This window comes from Sciurus vulgaris (assembly GCF_902686455.1).
Source record: "Sciurus vulgaris genome assembly, chromosome: 4".
NCBI classification, from domain to species: domain Eukaryota; kingdom Metazoa; phylum Chordata; class Mammalia; order Rodentia; family Sciuridae; genus Sciurus; species Sciurus vulgaris.
In genome coordinates this window covers 175,709,434-175,733,807 of record NC_136464.1, presented here as the reverse complement: position 1 = coordinate 175,733,807, position 24,374 = coordinate 175,709,434, and the positions used below count along the sequence as shown (strand labels likewise).

At 37.2% G+C, this 24,374-nt stretch overlaps 1 protein-coding gene across 1 annotated transcript in view; it reads right to left on the bottom strand.

Annotated features, from left to right (window-relative positions):
* The window catches only part of TM9SF2 (transmembrane 9 superfamily member 2), a 60,068-nt gene that overhangs the window by 32,679 nt on the left and 3,015 nt on the right, over positions 1 to 24,374 (bottom strand). Inside the window, exons 2-4 of the mRNA XM_079136889.1 lie at positions 14,201 to 14,268; positions 12,450 to 12,543; positions 5,209 to 5,336 (exon numbers count right to left, since the gene is read on the bottom strand). Coding sequence (XP_078993015.1) covers positions 5,209 to 5,336; positions 12,450 to 12,543; positions 14,201 to 14,268 — 290 coding nt within the window. The remainder of the gene's footprint in view (positions 1 to 5,208; positions 5,337 to 12,449; positions 12,544 to 14,200; positions 14,269 to 24,374) is intronic.

The following is a 24,374-nucleotide window of genomic DNA, read 5'->3' as shown; positions in this document are numbered from 1 at the left end:
CTAAGATTCCAAAAATCTTAAAGAATTTTGATGGAACACAGTAATTCATAAGTAATGACATTACATGCCAATATATATAAAAAAAATGGAAACATTTTATAGCTTCTTTGATACTATAATATATGTAGGAGAGGGGAATATTACAAAGTAACTTAGAGCAATTGCTAATTAAATCATATTATATAGCATAAGACTCAATTCTAATCAGGTGCAAAGTTATGTATCTAGTTCTATGGGAATAGTTTATTGAATAATATAGAAGTAAATATATTTATTACTCAAGTAATTAAATAAAAAGGAGAATTACAAAATATGGGAAAACAGTTAACTAAAAGGCCAGGATAAAAAGAAAAAAATGAAAATTAGGACAGAGGGGGTAGCTCAGTGACCAAGTGCTTGCCTAGCATGTGCAAGGCTCTGGGTTCCAGAATACTGGGGAAAAAGCGAAAATTACAGAATTATCTATTGAAATTGTAAATCCAAGCACTTTCTTAAAAAAAAAATAAAAAAAAAAAAAAAAACTGCTATCAAGCTAAAGAACCAAATCTGCCAAGTTCAACAGCCAAGAAAAACCCCAAAATACAAAAATGCCCAAAAAAAGTTCTGTAGCACAGATAGCAGCTATATAGAAAGTCTGGGCCCTGTGCCCTGTGCACACTGCAGAACACAAATTTTAAAAAGTGAGTCAAAATATACTAGCTATATTACAGCCACAGGATGACACTGCAGGGCAGGTTTATTTGTTAATTAATGTGTACTATGAAGTAAAATTATGATTCTATATTCACCCAAGGTGTACTTTAATGACCTAATAAAACATATTTTGTCACATTTAAATGCTATTTAATAGTACCCAATGTCCCAATTTTTGGAATCACCTATACTATTAAGTTGCTTATTATTATAAACAGCAGGCTACTAGTTCCAAGGAAAGACTATAAAATATTAGAAACATAAAACAATGCTATATAAAATAAATAATTTATAGATTTTCTGGAGGCCTAAAGAAACTGATAAATTGCTTTAATTTTTTAGAGAGACAATGAAGTTCAATCAATGAGTACATATGAGTTGATAATATATTTAAAGCATTACATAAATATTATAGTGCTAGTTACAAAATGAGGAATTCACCAGGCATGGTGCTTTATACCTGTAATCCCAGTTATCTGGGAGGCTGCGGCAGGAGTGTCTAAAGTTTGAGGCCAAAGATCGGAGTTGTGGCTCAGTGGTAGAGAGCACGTGCTTGGCATGTGTGAGGCCCTGGGTTCAATACTTAGCACCACATATAAATAAATAAAATAAAAGATCCATCAACAACTAAAAATATATTAAAAAAAAAAGTTTGAGGCCAGCCTCAGCAACTTAGTGAGACCCTGTGTAAAAATAAATTCCAAAAGGTATAAGGAAGTGGTTCGGTAGTAGAGGACTTCCCTAGCATGTGCAAAGCCCTAAGGCCACTCCCCATACTGGGGTGGGGGAGGATAATAAGGAGTTCAGGGACAAGTTTTTTTTTTTTTTTTTTTTTAAGCACATTTATGTATGCATCATTCATATAATGCCTTGATGTGTAGCCTGTTTCTGGTAGTCAAGATGCATTACAAACCAACCAGCCCTGTGAAATAAATGGAAAAAGGTTTAAGGAATGCTGTTCTAAATCACCACCTTCCTAAGTCAGGGAGCAGTATTCATTCAATCCGTGACATCAGAAACATGTACCATGTCCAACCTGGCAGTGTGAAAAAGTGTGCAAGGGCAAGGCGAATAGCCCGTCTCCGTTCTCATCAGGTAGGACTCCTTCCCATTTTCCCTCTTCCCTCCAGGGTCTCCATTTGAAACACTGGTAACCAATCAAGCCTAATTTTGTAGATGAATTAGCTACAAAACTCCTGATCATAATGGAATAACCAAAACTGTAGCCAAAAGCAAAGAAACTGAGCATTTAAGTCATTCTGGGGAGTTTTAACAGGAGTAAACTTACACAATCCATTATGATTTTGAATTTCCCGATGGGATCTGGGATTGAATGCACTGAAATATCAAGATCCCTTCCTGTTCAATAACTATGGTGCAGGGATTTTACAACTAAAAAAAATTATAAATACTCTGGTAACTAGTTGAGCAATTATGTTTTTATTTCAAAAATATCACAAAGGACTGGGGGTGTAGCTCAGTGGTAGAGCATTTGCCTAGTATGCGCAACCACACAGACACAGAAAGTCACAGATTTGGAAACTTAGGCAAGGAGCACCATCACAAACCATGGAGAGCACAGTCCAAGGGAATTCAGGTGTCTGGGGCTGGTACCAAAACACTAGTCAGTTTTAAGAATCACAGGATAACTTAGGCCACTGACAGAGTAAGCCCAAATGATCCTCAAGTTATGTTCTGTTATTATGGTTCTGGGATTGAACCCAGAGGTGTCTACCACTGAGCTGCACTCCCAGACCTTTTGAATTTTTATTTTGAGACACGGTTTCACTAAGTTGCCCAGGTGGGCCTCAAGCCTGCTATACTGCCTCAGCCTACCAAATTGCAGGATGTTTTTTTGAGATAGGGTCTCTGTATGTTACCCAGACTTGTCTTAAACTCCTGCGCTCAAGTAATTCTGCCACCTTTGCCCTCAAATCATGTTTTAACGTTCCAAATAAGATAGAAAAATATTCACTAACTTAAGTAAGAAAATTAGCTATTATTAACTATAATGAGAACAATGAATTCATGCATAGTTAGAATGTTATGGAGGTAAAATTACAGTTCATTCATGCAATGGAATGTCCTACAACTATGAAAAAGAATGAAGTAAATAAAAACGTGTACAATATTTCAGTGGTACTATTTTAAAAAGGCACATTTTCACATACCTGCGTAGGCTCATAAAAATTCAGAAACACACATGAAAAATAATAGTGCCTAGGTTAATTGCTTCATAAATTAGTTTAAAATATTTCTAAGTGTTTTCTGCACGGAGGCTACTACAGAAGAGCTGCTTCTATTACCAAGAGGAGCAAGACTGTACACGGTGCCCCTAGTGCACAAAGGTAAGAGAGATACTAAAAATCACCCTCAGGCCTGAAGAGTCATTCTTCAGTCAATAAATCAGCTGCTGTTAGAGTAAACAGAGATGGAGGGAGCCAATATGAGAAGTGTGTATAAGAACTGAGCCTTAAATGTTATTTTGAAAGATATAAAGAACAATTTGAAAGAAAAGAAAAACACCAGGGGAAATTTTGGCTACTTCTGAATAAGTAAATGTATGCCAAGTTGTACCATTTCAGCAACTAAGTGTGTTCTGACAATAACTTGTGGGGGTTGGGGGAGCTCTTGGCTTATCAGAAGCCAGACATGAGGAGACTGAGGAGCCCTTCGAGTTCCTGTCTACACTGAAGAGTCAGATGGGAAAGCAGAGGGCAAGCTTCTGACCCACCTTTGACTTCTGCCACCAGAGCTCCACTTGCCTAGGGGGAGCTCATTTCTAAGGGGCTCAAGTACATGCTGCCCAGGTCTGCTGATCAGAATTAACCTGCCTAATCCCGGACTAGTTCAGGGATGGGCACATGCCCCAAGGCTGTCCTCTCCAGGATTTCTTTGCATGTGTATAAGGAAAATGAAGAGGAAGAACTGAACAGGCAAAAAGGAACAAGATGCTCCAACCACATTATCTGCACCCTCAGTCTCATCAGCTCAAAACTGAGGTCTAAGGCTTCCACCTCCCTGGGGGTGGACAAACATTCAACCTGAGACACAGACTGGATGGTTCAAGGAAAAAACAAAAAAGATAGGCCTCCTTGTGACGGGTTGACATATTTGACTCCATGGAAACGTTATAGGCCAGGCTGCACGGGCAATGACTAAACAGGCTTCGTACCCTGAGACTCCATGTTATGAAGGAAGTGCTTCTTCCGTGGGAACACCCCGCCCCTGTACCCATCAACAGTTGCTTAGCATAGCACGTCTGACAACACAAAATGCCAATTCTTATATACTGTAAAGTTGTTCTCTTTTTGATTCCTATTTTTCTTAGACAATGTACCATGTCAACAGCGATCGTCTAGATGTAACCATTCTTTAACTTGTACCCAACTAAGGTAGTTTTGACCCACTTCCTCTTTTGCTTATAATTTTAGATCTCATGATGTTAGTCTATAGTTTTGAATCATAGCAACAGACACTTATGACTGATGTACTGACTTATGGTATAAAAACCCCTGCAACCCTATGATCAGAGTTGTTCTCCAATAGCCATTTTGGGCACTGTGTTAAGACAGTCAGTTGGCTGGCTAATAGACTCAAATTTGGACTTCTCAGTGGTGATTGGTCTGTTCTACGTTGCACCCCACAACACTCCTGGTCACCATCTCCAGCACCTTACACTTTCTAAAGAGGCAAAACACATGTAAACCATAAATTCATAGAGAATACAGGCATTTGCAAGCAAAATTACCTGCAAGATTAACAATGGTCATACTTGATAGCTTTTGAGAGCCTTTTATAACATTATGTTTGTTCCTGAATAATAAAAGCATACAATTTTGGAAATAAAATTTGAATAATTTTTTATATTTTTACTACTGGGTGCTCTACCCCTGAGTCACATCCATAGTCCTTTTTGTTTTTTATTTTGAGACAGGGTCTCACTAAATGGCAGAGACTGGCTTTGAACTTGGGATCCTCCTGCCTTATCCTCTTGAGTTGCTGGGATTACAGGGATGTGCCACCATGCCCAGGAACTTATTAATGTTGCATTATGGTTACAAAAAAAAGGTTAAACAAAATCCGTTTGATTTGAAGTAGGTGCTAATCATAAAACATCAAATAAAAGTTAAATTTTGTTTTGCTGTGATCCTTTTCATGGCTCATAATATAAAAGAACATTTCTCTAGAAGAATGAGCCAGGCTTTTCCCCAATACATAAACACTCTCCCATTTCTACATATGAATAAAAGGAGGATTCTACATACCAGGTCAAGAAGGACCAGATATCACAGTAATCTAAGCACAGTTAAAAGATGATTCTTTAAATTGCACTATCAACTTTAATAATGCTCTGGCAAGTAAAAGTCTCTACTTCATGCTACTACTACTACTAAGAAAATGAATCAATCAATTTGCCATATTTTACACAGTCTACAAAGCAATTTAGTCATTGAAATAGATGCTTCATCCTGAAATGGAAAAAGCTTAAAATCCAAAATCTCCATGTCTTACCAGTGATGTTGATAATTCAGTAACATGCTTTTTTTCAAGAAATCTAACTTTTGTTTGTCTTCGGCTTTCTCTGTATGGTATGTTTTCGTACAAACAAGCTTACAGGTTTCCTCCTTATTAAATGTAAACTGTATGAAAAGAAAGTGGAAGGTCTTTTAAGAAAAAATACCCAGGTCCCTCATAAAGATACCATAGGCAGAGTATTATGTAATAAACATTGTAAAATTCTTTATAGCTTAGATTTAAATTTCAATCATATTGTTTCTCTAAAAACAAGTCATCAATTTTTCTTCTCATAATTTTTTTTCTTTTTGATGATTTCAATCTATCCACCTTTTAAATGTAAGTTATCCCACAAGAAAAGAAACCCACATATAGAACAAAAATGGAACATCGTTCTCTCCTTAGTAATACCCCATGCTCATGTTTTAGAATTCGGGGGTTGATGGCTCTCCAGTAACAAGCAGACAAATCTTTATGTTCAAATAATCAATAGATATTAAGTGCCCCATTGAGTGTCAGCAGGAGAGTCAGCAGTGAACATGACAGAATGTGATTAGAAAAAGTCTCAGATGGATATCAAAATTAAAGTAAACATGACTCTTCACTCAAGCTTAAAGGCTATTAGTTTTCAGGACCTGATTAAATAATAAAGGCAAAATAAAAATTGATAATATTTTTAAAAACTAAAGATTCTTCAACTTTTGGAGTTTAGAACTTATTCATCAGGAGCCATTTATGTCTTAATTTTAAAATTATATGTCCTACTTTTCAGAAGGCCATAATTTATCAACTATACAACTAGTCCATAATTATAAATCTTTTAATAAATTCAAACCTTATTACAGGTGGTGATAAAAATTGCACACTTTACTTCTAAAGGAGTTCACTGTTTTATGCATTATTTATTAATATCCCTAGTGGCTATTCAGTTCTTGACAAGCAAGTGTTTAATGCAGCTCACTGCTGCCCCCTGCCAGCCAACAGTTTAATTTCACTGCACTGCTACCTCTGTCAATAAAGGAATATTTGTACCATTATTTGGTATTTTGAACCTTATATAAAACTTAGAAGTTTAAATTTTTAAAGTAGAAAAATGAAAAAAATCATACACCTTACAGAATCAGAGGCGTAGGCACCAAACTTAAGATAAATTAAGCAGAGACAGACATTATTGGTTACAAGAAAATGGCAAACCTTACCCATTGATCCAATAGTTACTGGGTTTAGCTGTGTCAATTTGTATGTTCAATCAGGAAGGAAAATAGCAACACCCGAAGTGTTAATAAAAATAGTTAACATTTACTTAGTGCTTCATATGTTCTATGTACTTTATATATATTAAGCTCCATGTAATTCTCCCAACAACCCTACATGGTAGGTATTCATCTATAACTTGCAGATTAGAAAATCAAACACAGAAAGTCACACAACCAAGAAATGGCAGAGCCAGGATTTAACCCAAGCAAGTTGAACTCCAGAGAAAACGCTCTTATTATGATACCTTATTTCTGTTCCCTGCAATGTTGAGTTGAGTTTTATAATATTTTAAATCATCTTTGGTCAATAGTATTTAATAGTATTGTATGTTAAAGATTTGAAAATATTATTGGTATTCAAGGGAACCAAATCCTCCTCAAAACAAGCAGGTCCATCATTGTCCCACTTTCATATATTCAATTAAAATATAAAAATATAGGTCATAAGCTATTTGGGAAAATGTTTTATTATATTTTTATTGAATTAGTCCATGTTGGCTTAAAATTCTCTCTGGAATAATTTTGAGGAAATCATTAAATCAAATACTTGATCAACCTAGAATTAGTCCTGGGTACAAATCTAGCTCTATCTCATCATAAGACCTTGGCAAGTTATTTAATTTTTTTTTTTTTTTTCTTTTGGCAGTACCAGTGAATTGAACCCAGCATCTTGTGTATACTAAGCATGTGCCATGTGCTCTACCACTGAGCTACATCTCCGGCCCTGGCAAACTAATTAATTTTAACCTTAGCTTCAATGAATGAGCTGTAAAATGGATTTAGCAACACCTTGCTGGGTTGTTGGATTAAACAGAATAATGTGCAAAACACTAATGACAGTTATTACATATCCTACCATTGGCTTTTAGCAAATGGTAGAAAAATTATTTCAAAGTCCTTCACTTTCTGAGGGAGACCCATAGGACTGTGGGCTCCTAGTAGTCCTCTCACCTGTGCAGTCCTCACTGCCTTGAGTCCATGGAGACTAATCCCTTGATGCCCATCCCTTTGAAGGGTAGTCATCTAGAAGTCCAGGATTTCCATGCCATCCTTCCTTTCCCACATTCAAATCCAAAGACAGACACCACCCCCTTTCCAATGCCATCTCCCACCCCACCCCACTCGTTGCACCTTCCACAATGCCCTTGGGACTCAGGGGTCATCAGCAGAAACCCTTCATCCTCAAAACTCTTCTCAGAAAGTTCTCTGAAATCTGTCCTTAGACAAACCGTGTCTCCTGAGGGATGCTGCCTCACCACAGTCCTCACCACTAGTGGCTGTTTTCTCTCACAGGCCACAGGCTAGGCCAGACCATTCTCTTGCCTCTGCTGAAACCCTCATCTTTGACTCTCATGTCACCAGACTACATGGCCTCCTACTCCTCGATGTGTCATCTACCACCTTGAGGTGAATGGCCCTCATTCCTTGAAGATTTAAGCTCCTGGCTCCTGATTCTTGGTGACATAACATTTACATAGATGACACTCCCAACACACTGTCTTCTTGGTTCTCCGCTTCTCCTGGAATGCTAGCCTTCATCACAATTAAAAGCATTCCCTCCCCTGCCCATATCACCGACAGCAGACCTTTCATCATCTCAATGTCAAGTTTTCCAGTATCAAAGCATTATCTACTGTTTTTCCAGCTTGTTGGCTCAAGTACTCCTCAACTCCATTAAGTCTTAGGTGCCACAGTCAATGGAGCCTATGGTTCTTTTGCTGTTCCTCACTCCTTCCCTCCCCTTCTTACAAACTCCACTTCTAGGTCAATGGCATAACCACCTTTTGTAGGTCCCTCAGGTACTTTGCTCTTCTCTGTTGTACTCATTTGTCAAAACCATAAATCTGGTGAAATCCAACTCCGTAACAGCACAACTAAAAAGCACATGAGAAGCACAAATCAGCACACTAGCTGCTCTTAGTCCAAATGACCCTCACCACAGAGGGTGGATACTGCTGCATGGCAGTCACTCCAGGTTCCTCTGATTCACTCCCACTCCCACTCTCCTACTGACCACCTCCTCCCTCAAACTTTCACTACCTCCCCTTCCTCCTCACTCACAGACGAGGACCATGCTTCCTTCTTTACTGAGAAACCGATAACAGTTGCCACACTTGCCTTCCAACATTGCATCCTTCCCTCCAGTTACCTTAGATGAACTAGGTCACTGAGCCAGTCTCTGCAGGTATACCAGGTTCCGTCCCTTCCTTCCTGTACAAGGACACACTCAGAAATCCCTCTCTTTCAAACCACCACACTTCCCATCTTTACTGGATCACCCTCATCCACACACACACCTTTTTAAAAGCTATGTAACAAGTCCTCTTTGACACCATGCCATCCTCCAGCTACCACTTTTTCTCTCTGCCTCTAAAATATAGGTCCTCAAGAGAGCTGTATATATGTCCATCTGCCACTGGTCTTTCCACTCTTTCTCTACTTGGCTACTCTTCCACAGATGCTTTCTCAATGCCTTCCACACTGAAGGCTAAGCTCAAGGTCAATCCTCTGTCTTCCTTTTATCTGATCTGTCAGTGATAGATCAACCAATTCCTCCTCCCAGAAACGGGTTCTGTCCTTAGCTTCCAGGAATCAAACTCTTCACTTTTTCCTCCTTTCTCATAGTGGCTCCTTCTCAGTCTCTTTCCCTAGGTTTTCTTCATCCTTGTGATCTATAACACCAAGTGCCCCAAGGTCCAGTCTTAGAACTCTGTCTTCCTTATATATTCCAGTTCTCTGGGGATCTCATCAATTCCATAGCCTTAAATACTATCTATACACTGATCTCTCAATCACACACACACCCCTATGCCCTCAGGCCCTCCTCTAAACTCTGGTCATGCACATTTGTTTTCTCAACATTTCTGTTTGGATGCCTAATACCTCACACTTACCATGTCCAAAACTAACTCCTCCTCATTCCCTGCAAACCTGTTCTTCCCACACATTCTCATCATACAAAACAGAAACTCCACAGTCTACACCTTATACCTCAGCAAATACTTTTGGCTTCGCCTTCAAAATATAGCATATTCTAAGATTCTGTCTACTTCTTAGTCCCTTCCTCTTCATCCCCAGAATCTAAGCCCATCAGGTCCCATCTGGGCAGTTGTGGAATTGCCCAAGTGGCCTATGGCTGCTCTCCTTGAACCCTGTGGTCCATGTGAAATCCTCCAAATGCTATCCATCTTGCTCATAAAGGCCAAAGTCTCCACAGTGCTCTGAAGTCACTCTCATATGGGGTCCCATTCCCCTTCTCTTCCCTCATCTCCAATCAAGCTCTCTGTTGCTCACCTGCTCCAGTTGTATTGACTTCATTTTGTACTTGAACACACCAGTTGAGCTCACGCCTCGTATCCTTGGCATTTGCTGTTCTCTTCACCTAGAACACCTTCCCCCAGGTATTCACATGGTTTACTTCCTTACTTGCTTCAGGTCTTTTATTCAAATGTCACCTTCTCAGTGAGACTTCTTAAATTTACATTTTTAAATGTCACCTTCTCAGTAAAGCTATTTAAAATTGCAAATTCTTTGTCCACTTTCCCTGATTTATTTTCAGTACTATTTTCATAAAATACTATGTACTTCAGTAATTTATATTGTTTCCTTCTCCCCATCAGAACAGAGTAGAGATTTTTATCTTGCTTGCCACTACATCCCACCTCTACAAAGGTGCATGGCACCAGAACGGTATCCAACAATGTGTTAACTGAGTAAATGGATGAAGATGAGTGGTTAGATCAGAGATGACGTTTTATGGTCCTCTAAACTGCAGTTCCTGTCTGACAGAATACACAAAAAGTCTCACACTGCTGTTTTCCTAGCCCAAGTACAAGTCACAGATAAAAGGTGGCAAGGCAGACTTGGGTTTTATTTTACTGCTGGTTGTTAAAACTATTTTTACTGCAGAGCTAAATAAAATAAGGTGAAAATACAGGACGGAAGAATCAAAAGTGAAATGAAACGAAAAATATTGCCCAATACTTTTATGGCTCATTTGGAAGGAAAAATCTGATCTCTTAGCCCCATGTTTTTGTTTTCCTATGCCATGGCCTTGAAAAGTGACCACTCTGTCCCTTTAAGCTTGGGAATTAAAGAATTTGTTTTAACACCAATTCTAAAATTTCTGTGGTGCTAAGGGAAAATGTGAGGTGAACGTCTTTCTCCATTTTAAAGCACTCCTTCTGTTCTACCTCAACTCCTTGGACAGGGGATTAAGACTGAAAAGCACCAGGCCCCAAACAAGGGTCTTCTACATAAGCACAGTCTTCACACATAAACAGAAATGTACCTGAACAAGCTCCTACTAGGGGCAGTAATCTGCCTTTACCGCCTGTCCCAAAGGAACAGAACCTCCACGGATCTGAATACTTTGCTGGCTTTCCCTCTGTTCACTGCTATCTGTTATGGGCAGCCTGTGTGCTGCCAGAGACTCCTGTTGTCCTTCACTGATGTCCTGATGTTCTTCTCCCATCAATTCTGAGGGCCAACACAGAAGTAAACAGAAAGATAGGGCTGAGAGACCACTGGAGTATGTAAGTTGACTGCATTAATAAATATGCCTGAAAATCACCCTCTGCTATAAAAAGAATGCAATAACTTTCAAAGTAACCTTTAAAAATATCACAACAGGGAGCTGTTCCACGGTTGTCACGCTTGCCCTACTAATGCTACCCGTGTCCAGGCATGCTGAGTTCCTCTTCCCCAGTGACGTCACCCCATTAGGTCTTCAAATGACATTGTTTTTAAAAAATGATTATTATTACTGGCATTTTTATAGAAAATTTCAAATTAGAATATTTGAAGAGGACATATTTATGATTAAAAACTATAAACTTATAGTGGATTAAGCTTGAACAATCATATGCCCCAGAGTTTCACAGTGTAGTCCATGTGCTGGAAGGAACAAGACAGCTAGTAGGAGCAATCCAGGTACAGGGGTTTGCTGTACAGATATACAAGTAATAAGGTGCCAAGGGAATGCTGAGTGAGAAAGTAGTCAAGGGGGCTAAGAACATGAAGCCAGGAAAGGCAGCTGTCAGGCTGTGGAATAAGACTTGGGTCAAGTTATACCTATTAAAGTGAACTTCTCATGTGGTCAAATGCTCAAGGTAGAGAGTTAAAGGAAAAAGGCAAAGTTTAGAATAATACATTAAAACATAAACAAAAAATCTACTTTCATTTATATAAGCTTAAAAGTATATGGATATTTCCAGAAAAATTAACGAGAAACTGTGAAATGAAACTGGGGGGTAAAAGAGACTTTTCATTTTGTATTCTTCTGTACCATTTTTTTATGTGGTGAAATGTTATTATTACAGACTACTTCCATTTTTCTAAAGGAAAAAAGATGACTGTTTTTGTGCAACTGGAGAGCATAAATTTATAAAATGAATAGGAGACTGAAATGTGGAAGGCTAATTGGCTTAAAAGATAAGAGATTTAAAAGGGAAAATAATTCTGGGTGATGACGAAGTATATATAATGAGGAGAACACCTTATATTGTACTTGGTTTGGTGTAACTGGTGCCCTAAAACTGTATCAATGCTCCAAATATATTTTTAATGTTCAAAATAGAAAAATCGACTTCCAAAAAATCCACTTGGGAAACCTGGTCAGCATTATACTTGAAAGCAGAGTCTATGGCTACTGCTCAAAAAGAGGAGCAAACAGACACAGAGCAGTGGGAACTTTTAGTGATTGGTGCCTGGTTGCCAGGACCCCCTGTAAGGTGGGCAGGGCTCTAAGCACTGTTCGTAGGCAAATATTTTATCATTTACAACAGCAGTTGTGGTGAATGTTCTTTAAGACAGATTTATCCATGATATAATGTAGGAAGGAAGAGGATCCCTTTATGTTCTCAGAAATTATTTTGTATGCAAAAGAAATGAACTGCTCCCTAGCTACAGAAGTTATCTCAGTTATTTCTTGATGGGGAAAAAAACTGACTAAATAATTTTTATACAGCACTAAGTACAAACCTTATATGGTGAAGGTTCAATTCTTTCCCCGAATAATACCTGACCAAGATTTTCAGATGGGCGTTTTCCTTCAGATGCTTGGCAGAAATCAAACCTGAGGAAAGAATATTTAAGTTTTTAAACATTAAAAAAAAAAACATAAAAATCTCAAGTCCCATATACTGCAACTCCCCAAAACAGAAATACTCCACATTATGCCTTAGAATACTCTTGATTTCTAAACAATACTTTTATTAAAATAAAAAGAGAGGCCAGGCATAGTGGCACATACCTGTAATCCCAGCAACTCAGGAGGCTGAGACAGATTTCAAGTTCCAGACCAGCCTTAGCAACTTAGAGAGGCCCTGTCTCAAAGTAGAAAGCAAAAAGGACTAGGGATGTAGCTCAGGGTTAAACCACCTCTGGGTTCAATTCCCAGTGCTTGGGGATGCAGAGGTGGGAACAGGATTTTCACCCCAATGTACTGTCTACCATGTCCCTTGAGAGAAACGTGGCTAAATAGGTCATTGGAACAGAAAGCTGTGGAGAAGCATATCTGGTCACCTGTGAGATTCTTTGCTGTAATCCCCTGCATACCAACTGATTTTAATAATGTTTTGTTTAAATGTTCGGCTTAATTTCAAATTTTTATAAACATTAAAGGGCAGTTCTGTATTCACCCCAGATAAGAGGAATAGGTAAGACCAGTACAGCAACATCAAACAGTGAGATTCCCAAGGGCAAAGTGAATCTCAAAAGTCATCAAATTGATAAAGACTGTAAGGACCCCAATGAAGGTTCTCTGTCTCCTGGATGCAACAGATCCACTGCATTCTCCTGAGAATGCCCACAAAGATTCAAGTAGAGATGGTGTTTGTTTAGCAAAACTACAAAAGTATTTAAGCCTCTAACAATTATATAAATTACAGTCCATCTAATCAGGAACTTTGAATTCTATTCTTACACAGATTTAGGCATAAAGATTCTTACAGGATAATCTTCATTTTTGTGTATGCTTTTCTCATAGCAAACACTTATTCTCTCATAAAACTCTTAAATAGGGAGAGAAATTGGAAACCAACTAAAATTCAGGAACTGTTTTACAACCAATAAGGAATACAGCTGTTAAACCAATACAGGATTTTCATATCAGAAAACTTGGACTCAAATGTTGATAAATAGGGAATTAGAGAAACAAATCATATATGAAACATATACAACCTCTACAATGGAATAATAAACAGCTACTAAAAAAAACTGAGGTAGCTGCAGATTGTCATGGAAAAAAAGATCTACAACATATTCAGTGTGAAAGACAAGGTATGAGTCAAATGTAATAGTATGATCCTACTTTAGTTTAAAATAAAAAGTATAAATGTGGTTACTTATATTAGAATATTCAGAGATAAAAATGCAGAGACACAGACATTAAAGTAGTAGTTCTAAGAACCAATTATGAGATAGAAGAATTCTGTTTAAAAATGTATGGGGTTTTTAATAATTTTAAAAATTTTATAAAATAGTCTTTGGTACAGTCAAGTAAAGGGAATCTATTGTCTTCATTGGCACGTCTGTGGTACCACAAAACAACATGGAAAGATTATCCCATTTTAGTTTCACTTGGAAGAACACATCTTAAATGTCTTCAGGCCCCATACATTATTTAAATGCATACAAATTTATCCCTAACTGTGGAGAAAATGAAGTTTTAAAAGCCCCAAATTCTGATAAGTCACACAAATTGGTATATAAAGCCACACTGAAAAACTCACGCTGTATATTCATAAGGAAGAACAGATTCCACTGAGTCAAGCCTGTTCACAAATAGTTCTATTTCGGCCTGAAAATGAGGAAACACAGAATTAAAATGTAAACAACTGGAGCTAAAGCCTTAAGTCATGCTTAGAATTGAAAAAAATATGACGTGCTTAAAATGTGAGATTTTATAATATCCAATCTACTTCAGACTATTTTCTGATAAAATCCATTCACTGAGTGGATTTATATTCATTTAAAATATACCAAAATAACTCAAGAGTTGCAAATGTCTCCAATATTTTTAAAATGCTTAAGCTGTAAATTTTTTAAAATATTAAATAACAATTTAATTGAAGGCATTCATCACATTAATATAAATGCTATTTTTAAAATATCTGGTTTCCAAATTCATTATTTCATAATGCAGCACAAATACAATTTTATTTTTAACCTTTTTTATTTCTTAACATTCTGACTGCAACCAAAAAATTCTGCCAAATTAGTTAGGAATTTCTAAATCAAGTACATTAGAAATACAACCCCACACACATGTACTCTTAAGCTGACAGGAGATAGACAATGACCACATGACCTAACTTTGGAGGAGAGCTTTGATCAATTTGAGAAGGTCAAACAGCAAAGCAGTAATACTGAATAAGTTCAAGTACATAATGATCAGATCAAATTAACCAGTTGGGGGTGGGGTGCAGCTGTATCAACTTCCTAGGAAATATGGACAAATTAATTACACCTTCCTACTGAAGCTTTCAAAATTTCTCCCAGGTATAGATGAAGTTCCACAGGATCTGTAACACCCACCCTCTCAAATGGAGCTCTCTGACAATCATGACACTAGTGGAAAAAGTCAGAAAGACATTTGGGCACTGACCAAAAATACTAACCAAAAATCCATTAAGTAGGAGCTACTTTGTTGGGACAAGTACTTTTATGGAGTTAGACCACTGTGGCTGCCTCTGGACTTGATCAGAAGGCTCCCTGGAATGACATAAGTCACACTTGTCATTTTGATCTCACTGACTAGGGCATCACCACTCCTCTCCACTTGCTAACATCCCAAAGCAAGATGAGGTATCTGACACAACTGAAACAAGCCAAGAGTTAATGCACTGCACTGGAAAAGCAGCAAAGCAGCAGGAGAGTTCATGTCTGCTGCTTCACGGGTGCTTCAGTTTCCTAATCTGCAAAATGAGGACAACAGTATTTGTCTCCTAGGGATATGCAGATTAGGTGCTGACATTTATAATAAACTTTAGAGTGCTCGACACATGAAGTGCCATGTATCTGTTAAAATAAAACAAAAAAGTAAATATGCTCAGAACAGGGAAGGCCTAAACTACATTTTAATGTCCATCCATTAAAATGCTCATTCAATATTCATGATTTATGATAAAAGGCTTTCAAATTCAACCCTTACAATTCTATTAGAATGAAATAGCAACTCAATGACAACACTGCTTCTAACAAAGTAATTTAATTGTACCTCCTGTATCACTGGTCATTTTAGCTAAGAAGATGATGGGACATGACATTACAGCATTATAGTATGCCTGAATAATTAGCACAAATATATGTAACTGTTGTGAAGGCAAAATTCCCAGTTGACAGCTTACTCTGCCAAAATAATTTTCACTAATTACAAGGGGTCAACACTGCTATGAAGATACATCAGAATTCAAACGATCTAGTTAACACATCTTAATGAAGATAGAGAGGTCCCTAAAAAGCTAATCCAATTCACATTTTGAGATTTCTTTTAATGAAGGAATGGAGCTATTATGTTGTACACAACTTTGTATGTTTTCGGTTTCAAAATCTGTAGACTCACATTGCTGTCACATGAACCAAGTCCCTCTTCCTATGATTAGGCACAATTCTCCCTCTCAGCCTTGTTCTCAGAAGCAGGACTGCTGGGCTTAAATCTCAACTCCCACACTTTTCTAGCTGGGAGTCTGTGGGCAAGTTTCTCCACTTCCCCGTGTCTCGGCTTTCTCATCTGTAGAAGGGTGGTAATAATTTCTGCTTAAAGCAGTTTTGAGAAGCTTAAAGAGTAGTACCTGGCAAAAAGTGCTATGTACATTTTTAGTATTATGCAGCAATGAGTGTCAGGGAATTTAAAGCAATGGTGGAACTGTTCTTTATCTGCCCTGTAGAATGTGGTCGCCTCTGGCCACCAACAGCTATTGAGCACTTTAGGAAGTACTGAACACTTGGAATGTGGTTAATGTGGCTGAAGAACTAAAAAAAAAAAAAAATTTTTTTTGTAGCAGGGAATAAACCCAGAGGTGCTTAACCACTGAGCCACACCTCCAGCCCTCTTTGTATTTTATTTTGAGACAGGGTCTCACTAATTTACTTAGGGCCTCACTAAATTGCTAAGGTTGGCTTTCAACTTGTAATTCTCCTGCCTCAGATTCCTGAGCTGATGGAATTACAAGCATGTGCCCCTGAGCCTACCCTGAATTTTAAATTTTATTTTAGGTAAATTTAAATAGTCATAGGAGCTTAATGGCTTCTGAACTGGACAGCACAGTGACAAAAAGAGTACATGCTACTATGTACATTATCTCTTTACAAACTTAACATTTTACTCCAGTCAATATGATCATGCTGCTTCTAGAAAAACAACTCTTTATTAGTCTATCCCATGGGTTGGCAAACCTTTTCTGTAAAGGGCTGGAGAGTATAAACACTTAAGGCTTTGCAGGACATGCTGTCTCTGTCCCCTTAGGGTGAAAGAAGCCATGAACAGTATGTAAACAAATGAGTGTGGCTGCAGCCCAATAAAAATTTACTTACGGGCTCTGAAATTTGATTTTCATATAATTTTCACTCATTGCTAAATAACATTCGTATTTTTTCTAATTATTTAAAAATGTGAAAACCATTCATTGCTTGAGAGAACTACAAAACCAGGCAGTTGGATTGAAGTCCTAGTCCATTCTTGAGCACTAATTTCCAAATATTTTTCACTTTTCTTCAAATTGACATCTCAGAAGGTCCAAAACAAGGTACAAGGTCTAAAGATAGAGGACCACATGGAAAATTTTAGGACACTGCTCAAGGGCATATAAGTTTAGGATAAAAGTGTCCACCCAACAAATGACTAAAGAACTTTTGCTTAGCTTATGAGGCCTTCCCTGAGGTTTCCCAGACCATCTTCTGGCTCTAGGATTATAAGACTGAGAAAAACTCTACTCTCATTTTCAGATTTCTCTCATATCTCCTGTAAATCTTAATCCCTCAACACTGAAAGTTCTTTTATCTTTGATCTTCTTGATCATGCCAGTTACTTTTCTTGGGACCTTACCCTACTCCTATATCTTTCTTAGGTATGTCATTCAAAATGGCACCAAAATTCAAGGTTTAGACACCAAAGTTTCATTTAAGTACAGAATGATGGTGTTACTTTTCATTAGCCTTCATGTCCATAAGTATAAATTCTTCAATGACATTCCTCATCTTTTTTTTTCTAAGTGCTATAACTGATAAGTTAAAAGTGTAGATCTCAACTACAGGCTTCTTTTAAAATATTCTTTTGGAATTTCTCCATGACCAAATTAATTTACCACTTTTTGCTCTCTCATAACTTTAAAAGATCTTCTGAAATTATATTCCCATTAGTTTTACATTAAGTTGCATATGGAGCTTAATACTATTGGCAAATTAAAACACTTCATGTGCATTCTCTTCCCTAAAATTAAAATCCAAATTAGCCTCAAACACCAATTCTGGAAGTCTGCAGTTACCCCATGGATCTACCCCTTCACCCCACTCCCTTACACTAACCCACAGTTTCCTTTAAATTCCTATTCAACCTTATTAAAAACAATCTTAGAAATCAAATTCACAGGAACAGGGTGCTATGGCACATGCCTGTAATCCTAGCAACCTGGCAGCTGAGGCAGGAGGATCACAAGTTTGAGTCCAATCTCAGCAACCTAGCAAGGAGGTCCTAAAGAACTTAATGAGAACCCGTCTCTAAAAAGGGGTAAGGGATGTGACTCAGTGGTAAAGCACCCCTGGGTTAAATCCCCAGTACCAAAAAATATTTACTGGTTCCCCCTTAAATCTATGGTAAATCTGAATGATTCTAGAAGCAAGGAAAATTTCTCTTCCCAAAACTATGTTAGTCTTTTGTTCATATAACTTAGTATTATTTAAATTACTTATTACCAAGTTTATTCCATTTTAGTCTAATGACCCAAAGGAGTTTCACAACCGTTTCCTTCCTGATTTTCTTATGTACGCTTGATTAGTTTTTAACCATCTTACACTTGGTATTTTATCTAATATCAGATCCCCATTACATTGATCTCATTTGTCAACTTTTCCCAATCTGGCAAAGCAGATTCTACTAATTCTTCTACTAATAAAGGTATTAACAGTGCCACATACCAGGCATACGTTTTAGCTTTGTTTTGTGATTTAAAAAGATGTCTGTAATTATCAAGGGTTGTCCACAAAACTTTCTAGAATAGAAACTCCCAAAGTCAATAGTTCTCATAAATCTTTCAACTGAAAACTAAGCGAATTTTTACATACATAAATAGGGAACATGACTTCATTTTAGAGACAGCACAGCATCAGACGACTGGGTTCACTTCAAATCCTAGGTCTACTCTCAATAAATAGGTGCTCTTGGTCAAGCAGTAACTTTGAATAGAAGACTGAATGAGGAAAAAATAAAAATAGTAAGTACTGAAGCGGGCCCATAGCTGGCACACAATAACTGTAAATAAAGTGAATAAGCACATTTGTGATCTGTTATCTTAGTTGGACATCCTGACTCTGGATAAGAAAACTAGTACGTAGAAAACCCCAGGGTTTCTGACAGAGGCTCTTCTCCCCTCCATCAAGGCAGTGGGAGTAGTCCACTGGCATTTCTGGGCCACTGCTTATGTCCATCTCATTTTGGCTGTTGATCGAGGGAATCAGAACATACTCATCCAGCACGATTATAATAACCTTATGAGCCAGAGATTGTTTCACTTGAAAATGAGAAACAAGTTGAAAAACTGGACTGCAGAAACAAAAACAGTGAGCAAACTCAACCATGGGTATATCACTTCTCTCTTCCACTGTTCCATTCCTCCACTTCTTGTCTGCTCTAACACTTTTCCATCTAAGTTTTAAGGAAAGGTTAGTCTATTATAGAAAGCTAGACTAAATTACAGCTGTGAAGCCATCAAACACACCATGACTATACATTCAACATATCTTGACTAATTTTGTAGCATTCATGTTTTCTTTCTTTTAAAAATTGTTAGAATCTGAAATTCTTATGACATGCTAAGGAATTGAATACACCTTTAACAGGGAATACAGCCATTTACAATATATTTCTAAATATGCCATATTTGCAATTACTCTACATACTGACCCTAGCAAGAAAAGGAAATTTCAAAAGTACTACAAGAATGAGATCTTCCTAATTTGGCATACAACAAATGTTACTGATAGAAAAGAAATGAAACTGCTAGAGAGTTTATGTGCTTTAATAAAAGGCTACAAGATAAACTGTGTCAAAGTATGCCACAGACATGACACTCATCCCCAAACGCATAAATACACATAAACAGGGAAAAATGTAAACAACAGCTGATTCTAGGCAGTCTAGATAAGTAAAAGGTGATCATTATATTATTTTTTCTATTTCTTTGAATTTTAAAAAATTGTCACAATTAAAAGTTGAAACAAGAAAGGGCTTTAAAGTTGAATGTTGATCTTAGCCTTATTATGAAACAGCAAATGAAAGCAATGAGAAATGAAGACAAGAGTAAAATTTCAGGCTGGGTACAGTGGCGCATGCCTGTAATCCCAGTGACGAGGGAGGCTGAGACAGGAGAATTGTGAGTCAAAGCCAGCCTCAGCAAAAGCAAGGAGCTACACAAATTAGTGAGACCATGTCTCTAAATAAGATATAAAATAGGGTTGGGGATGTGGCTCAGTGGTTGAGTGCTGCTGAGTTCAATCCCTGCTACCTCCCTCCCACACCAAAAAAAAAAAAGTAAAATTTCAGGTGGAAAGATGTTCTAGTGGCAAGAACAATGACTTTAAAAGAAGTCAATTTATTAAATAAGGGAAAATATTAGAATTTGCCCTAGATTTAAAGTTCAGAGAAATCTTATAACAAATCCTGAAGACCATGAAAAATTCATTCAGCCGACAAATGTATCTCAAGCTCACAATGTCCGTACCTGACACAAAAATAATGAGCATTTGCTTTCAGAGAATTTATAATCCAAATGGAAAGACAAGGCATACTTTTAAGAAGTAAAAGAAAAATGTGACAGGGCTATTTATATGTTCTTGGTGTAACTACTGAACCTCTGTGGGATTTAGTTGGTCATCTTTCACTCTAAACACCTTTATTCCTCATCCAAAAATTAATCAAGTCCCCATCTTCTTATGGAAATCTGCCTTAAACTGAGACAGCCAACTCTAAGATATCACTGATCTAACTAGAAAAGATCCTTAAAGGTTATTTCCCTCACTTCCAACTTTCAAACTATCTCCACCTAGGTTATTACAGTATGTAAAGCTTAAACATTAAACATTTTAAGGAAGTAACCAAATCCTAAATCATTTAGACAAAGCAAGACTGATTACAATTTTGCACTGAGATATTTTATATGGGTCTCGTGCAGAGGGGCACACCTGTAATTCCAGCTTCTTCAAGAAGCTAAGGCAGAATAAGCGAGGCCACCCTGGGCAACTTAATGAGACCCTGTTTAAAAAAAATTTTAAAAGGTAGGGAATTTAACTCAGTGGTGAAGAGTTCAAACCCCAGTAAAAGGGGGGAGGGGGAGAAAAGGGAAAATGAAGAAAACTTTATGAAAATGTTTTTATTTAATTTATAGAGTTCTATGGTGTTCCTTCTAAATTCTTCTCTGGAATATACATTTTAATTTCTAGTTTGAATCAGCCCATTCTGCATCTGATCCCAACTGTGGTCACAACTATAATCTATTTTATTGCTTTAAGGAACACAGGGTCATGCCATAGGACTGTGGGTTTTCCTTGTTTCCTCATTTCTTTGCCTCTGCTTTTGTTTTGCCTTATTCCACTGCCATCATATCTGTCCGGATTTTCAAAAGAGAAAGGAATCTCAGCAAAGAAATATGACTCTGTAACAAGGATCAAAGAAAATAACTAGTCAGTCACAAAAAGGTATGAAATATGAAGGTATAACCATTTAAAAAAAAAAAAAGGAAAGTTATGGAAGCTTCAACTGCTTAACCTAGAAAGTCCACAGCGGAAAAATTCTAAAGAAGGGAAGTCTTAATGCAGACATGATAAAAATTCCAAAAGGAATCCTTTACTGGAACTAAGAAAGGGATGTTCATGAGCTCTGAGCTACGTGACCAGCAATGATGAGGGGTTGATCTATATGACCAGGGTTCTTTCCCCACATTCCTGAAAAATAAATTTTTTTAAATTTTAGACTGTATCAAAGAACAGAATATAAAACCTGACTCCTTAAAAATTAATCACATACACATACAGCATTCTGCTGACTGCCCGCCACATTCATTCCGGAAGTTCAGAACTGTAAGAGGTCATGGTTCCCCAGAGAGCAGGCAGAGAAGCAGCAGCCGTAGCATGCACAGTGGAGACCAAACAGCAGTATCCCCAAGTACCCTTGCGAGCCAGGCTCTGGAGATAGCCAGTCCTAGGCTTGCCTGCATGTGGACGTCACTCTTCCCAGCTATGTATACCTGAGACTTACTATACATTACTGAGCTCCCCTTTCCTCACTGAAAAAATCACTGAATTGTTATAAGGTACTCAGTATCTGAAACACAAAAATTGTAGTTTTTATCATTATTACTAGCAAAAGGCAATAAACGGTTTTCAAAGAGGAAGAATAAAGGGAAAAATGTTTCACAAACTTCCTCCAAGTCTTTCACAGATAAATCTCGATAATTTAAATGGCAACAGAGAATGATCTTATTGAGCAATGTGAAGTAGCTACAGGTAACTACAAAACTTACTGAGGACACAAGATGACAGAAAACTGTAAGGAGAGCAGGGAAACGGGTTTGGGAAATTGGGCTCTCCGGATGAGGGAGCACAGACCAGTCTCTGCAGAATTTAGGTGTGCCTGTCTTGGGGATATGACAAGTGAAGCAGCTGTTTGTGATTTTGTTTTGGCAGTTCCATTGTACACCTCTGGAAGGAAGAAAAATTATTAGAATGGTACTCAGTGCTTCTTCCTAATGCCAGATATGAAACAGCATCACCAGCAATCACATACTGGTAAGTTTCTAAAAACTAAGAATCAATGCTTTTATTCCAGAGAAAACTGTGAGAGCATGAAACTAAATAGCAATAAATATTTATTACCTATATTAATAAGTACACATATAAATTATGAGGTTTTTCTTTAAATACTTCAAAATCTTCAAACTACTTCCATAGTCAAATTAAAACAAGTATAGATACTTTGGTTTTATATCTGTTCAGAGCAACATTTGGGATTTTCTTAAATTTGACACATGCCATATTTAAAGGCAACTGTTCCCAAAATAAGACATAATTGTTAAAAAGTTTCATAAGTGGATGATGATGACACATAATGGGGGGAGGGAGGGGCTAGTGTTAGGGTTAGAGTTAGGGTTAGGGAGGGCAGCAAGAATGAAGGAAGGAAGGACTGTATAGAGGGAAAAGAGGGGTGGGAGGGATGGGGGGAAGGGGAAAAAATACAGAATGAATCAAACATTACCCTATGTAAATTTATGATTACACAAATGGTATGCCTTTACGCCATGTACAAACAGAGAAACAACATGTATCCCATTTGTTTACAATAAAAAAAAAAAAAGTTTCTAAAATACCAAGAAAGGGAGGTTACAAGTGTGATTCTGAGTTTCCTTTTAATCAAAGTTGTTATACTCAGCTGGGTGCAGTGGCCCATACCAGTAATTCCAGCTACTCTGGAGGCTGAGGCAGGAGGATCATAAGTTTGAGGCCAGCCTCTGTAACTTAGAGATCCTGTCAATCAATCAAACAATCAATCGATAGGGCTGGGGATGTGGCTCAGTGGTGGGGCATCCCTGGGTTCCATTCTCAATACTGCACACACACAAAAGTTGTTAAACCAATTCACTTTGACATTTTTTTTTTTTCAATTGTTGTCAACCACTAGGGGGTTTATTTAGCCATTTTTCCTTATAGCACAGGAAGGAATATCTTGACATCTTTCATCGAAGAACAAGATCTATATATCAAACAGTTAAAAAGTAGCAAATATTTTTGAGAGCTAATGCCCTTTTTAGTTCTCAAGTCTGAATTGATGTTGATGAGTCAATATTACTTAAAAGCGGCAAAAGTGAACTGCTCACCATCCTCAACCATCAGCCACCAAAACCCTACTCTGCACAGGAGACCTGACCTAAAGCTAAACGGCACGCAGCAACTGAAAAAATGAAAAAGTCACAACTTTTACATATTGAATGAGAAGTACCCTATAAGACCTATTCACTTCTGATTTTATTCTACTTATTGCTGTCACATATTATCCCTTGATGCTACTAGAAAGGAATCCTATAGTTCAATTCCTTCTATAGTTTCAAAAACTAACACAATAAGGCAAATAAGAGAAAAAAGATAGAGAAACCTCAGTAACAATGAAAGTAATACATTAAAAATATTTTAGGCATCATCACACAGGTATTAAATTTATAAATAAAAATTAAATATTGTAGAGAAACAAGGCATCATTTAAGCTAGGGACACTATAAATTAAATCTATTTTTCTTGGAAAAATCTGGCAATATTGAACAGAACTATAAAACTGCTTCTTGACTTTGATCTAGTTATTTTATATTTGGGAATATGCAAATAATTTCTGATAAATACCTTCTAGCAAAGTTATTTATAATAGAGAAAAATTGGGACCAATCTAAGTGTACTACAAGGAAGAAATGGTTAAAAACACCAGAGTATAATAATAACAAAATACTATGTAGTCTATAAAAAGTGATAAGAATGCACTGTCAATATTAAAATGTATGTACATGTAAAGATAGGTAAGCAAAACAAAAAAGCTACAAAACACAACCACAGTATTTATGAACATTAAGACCGTAAATCAGAAGTTAGAACAACATAAATAGAATTTTATGTTAATTGGATTCCCATTTCTCTGCTGGAAAATAAAACATA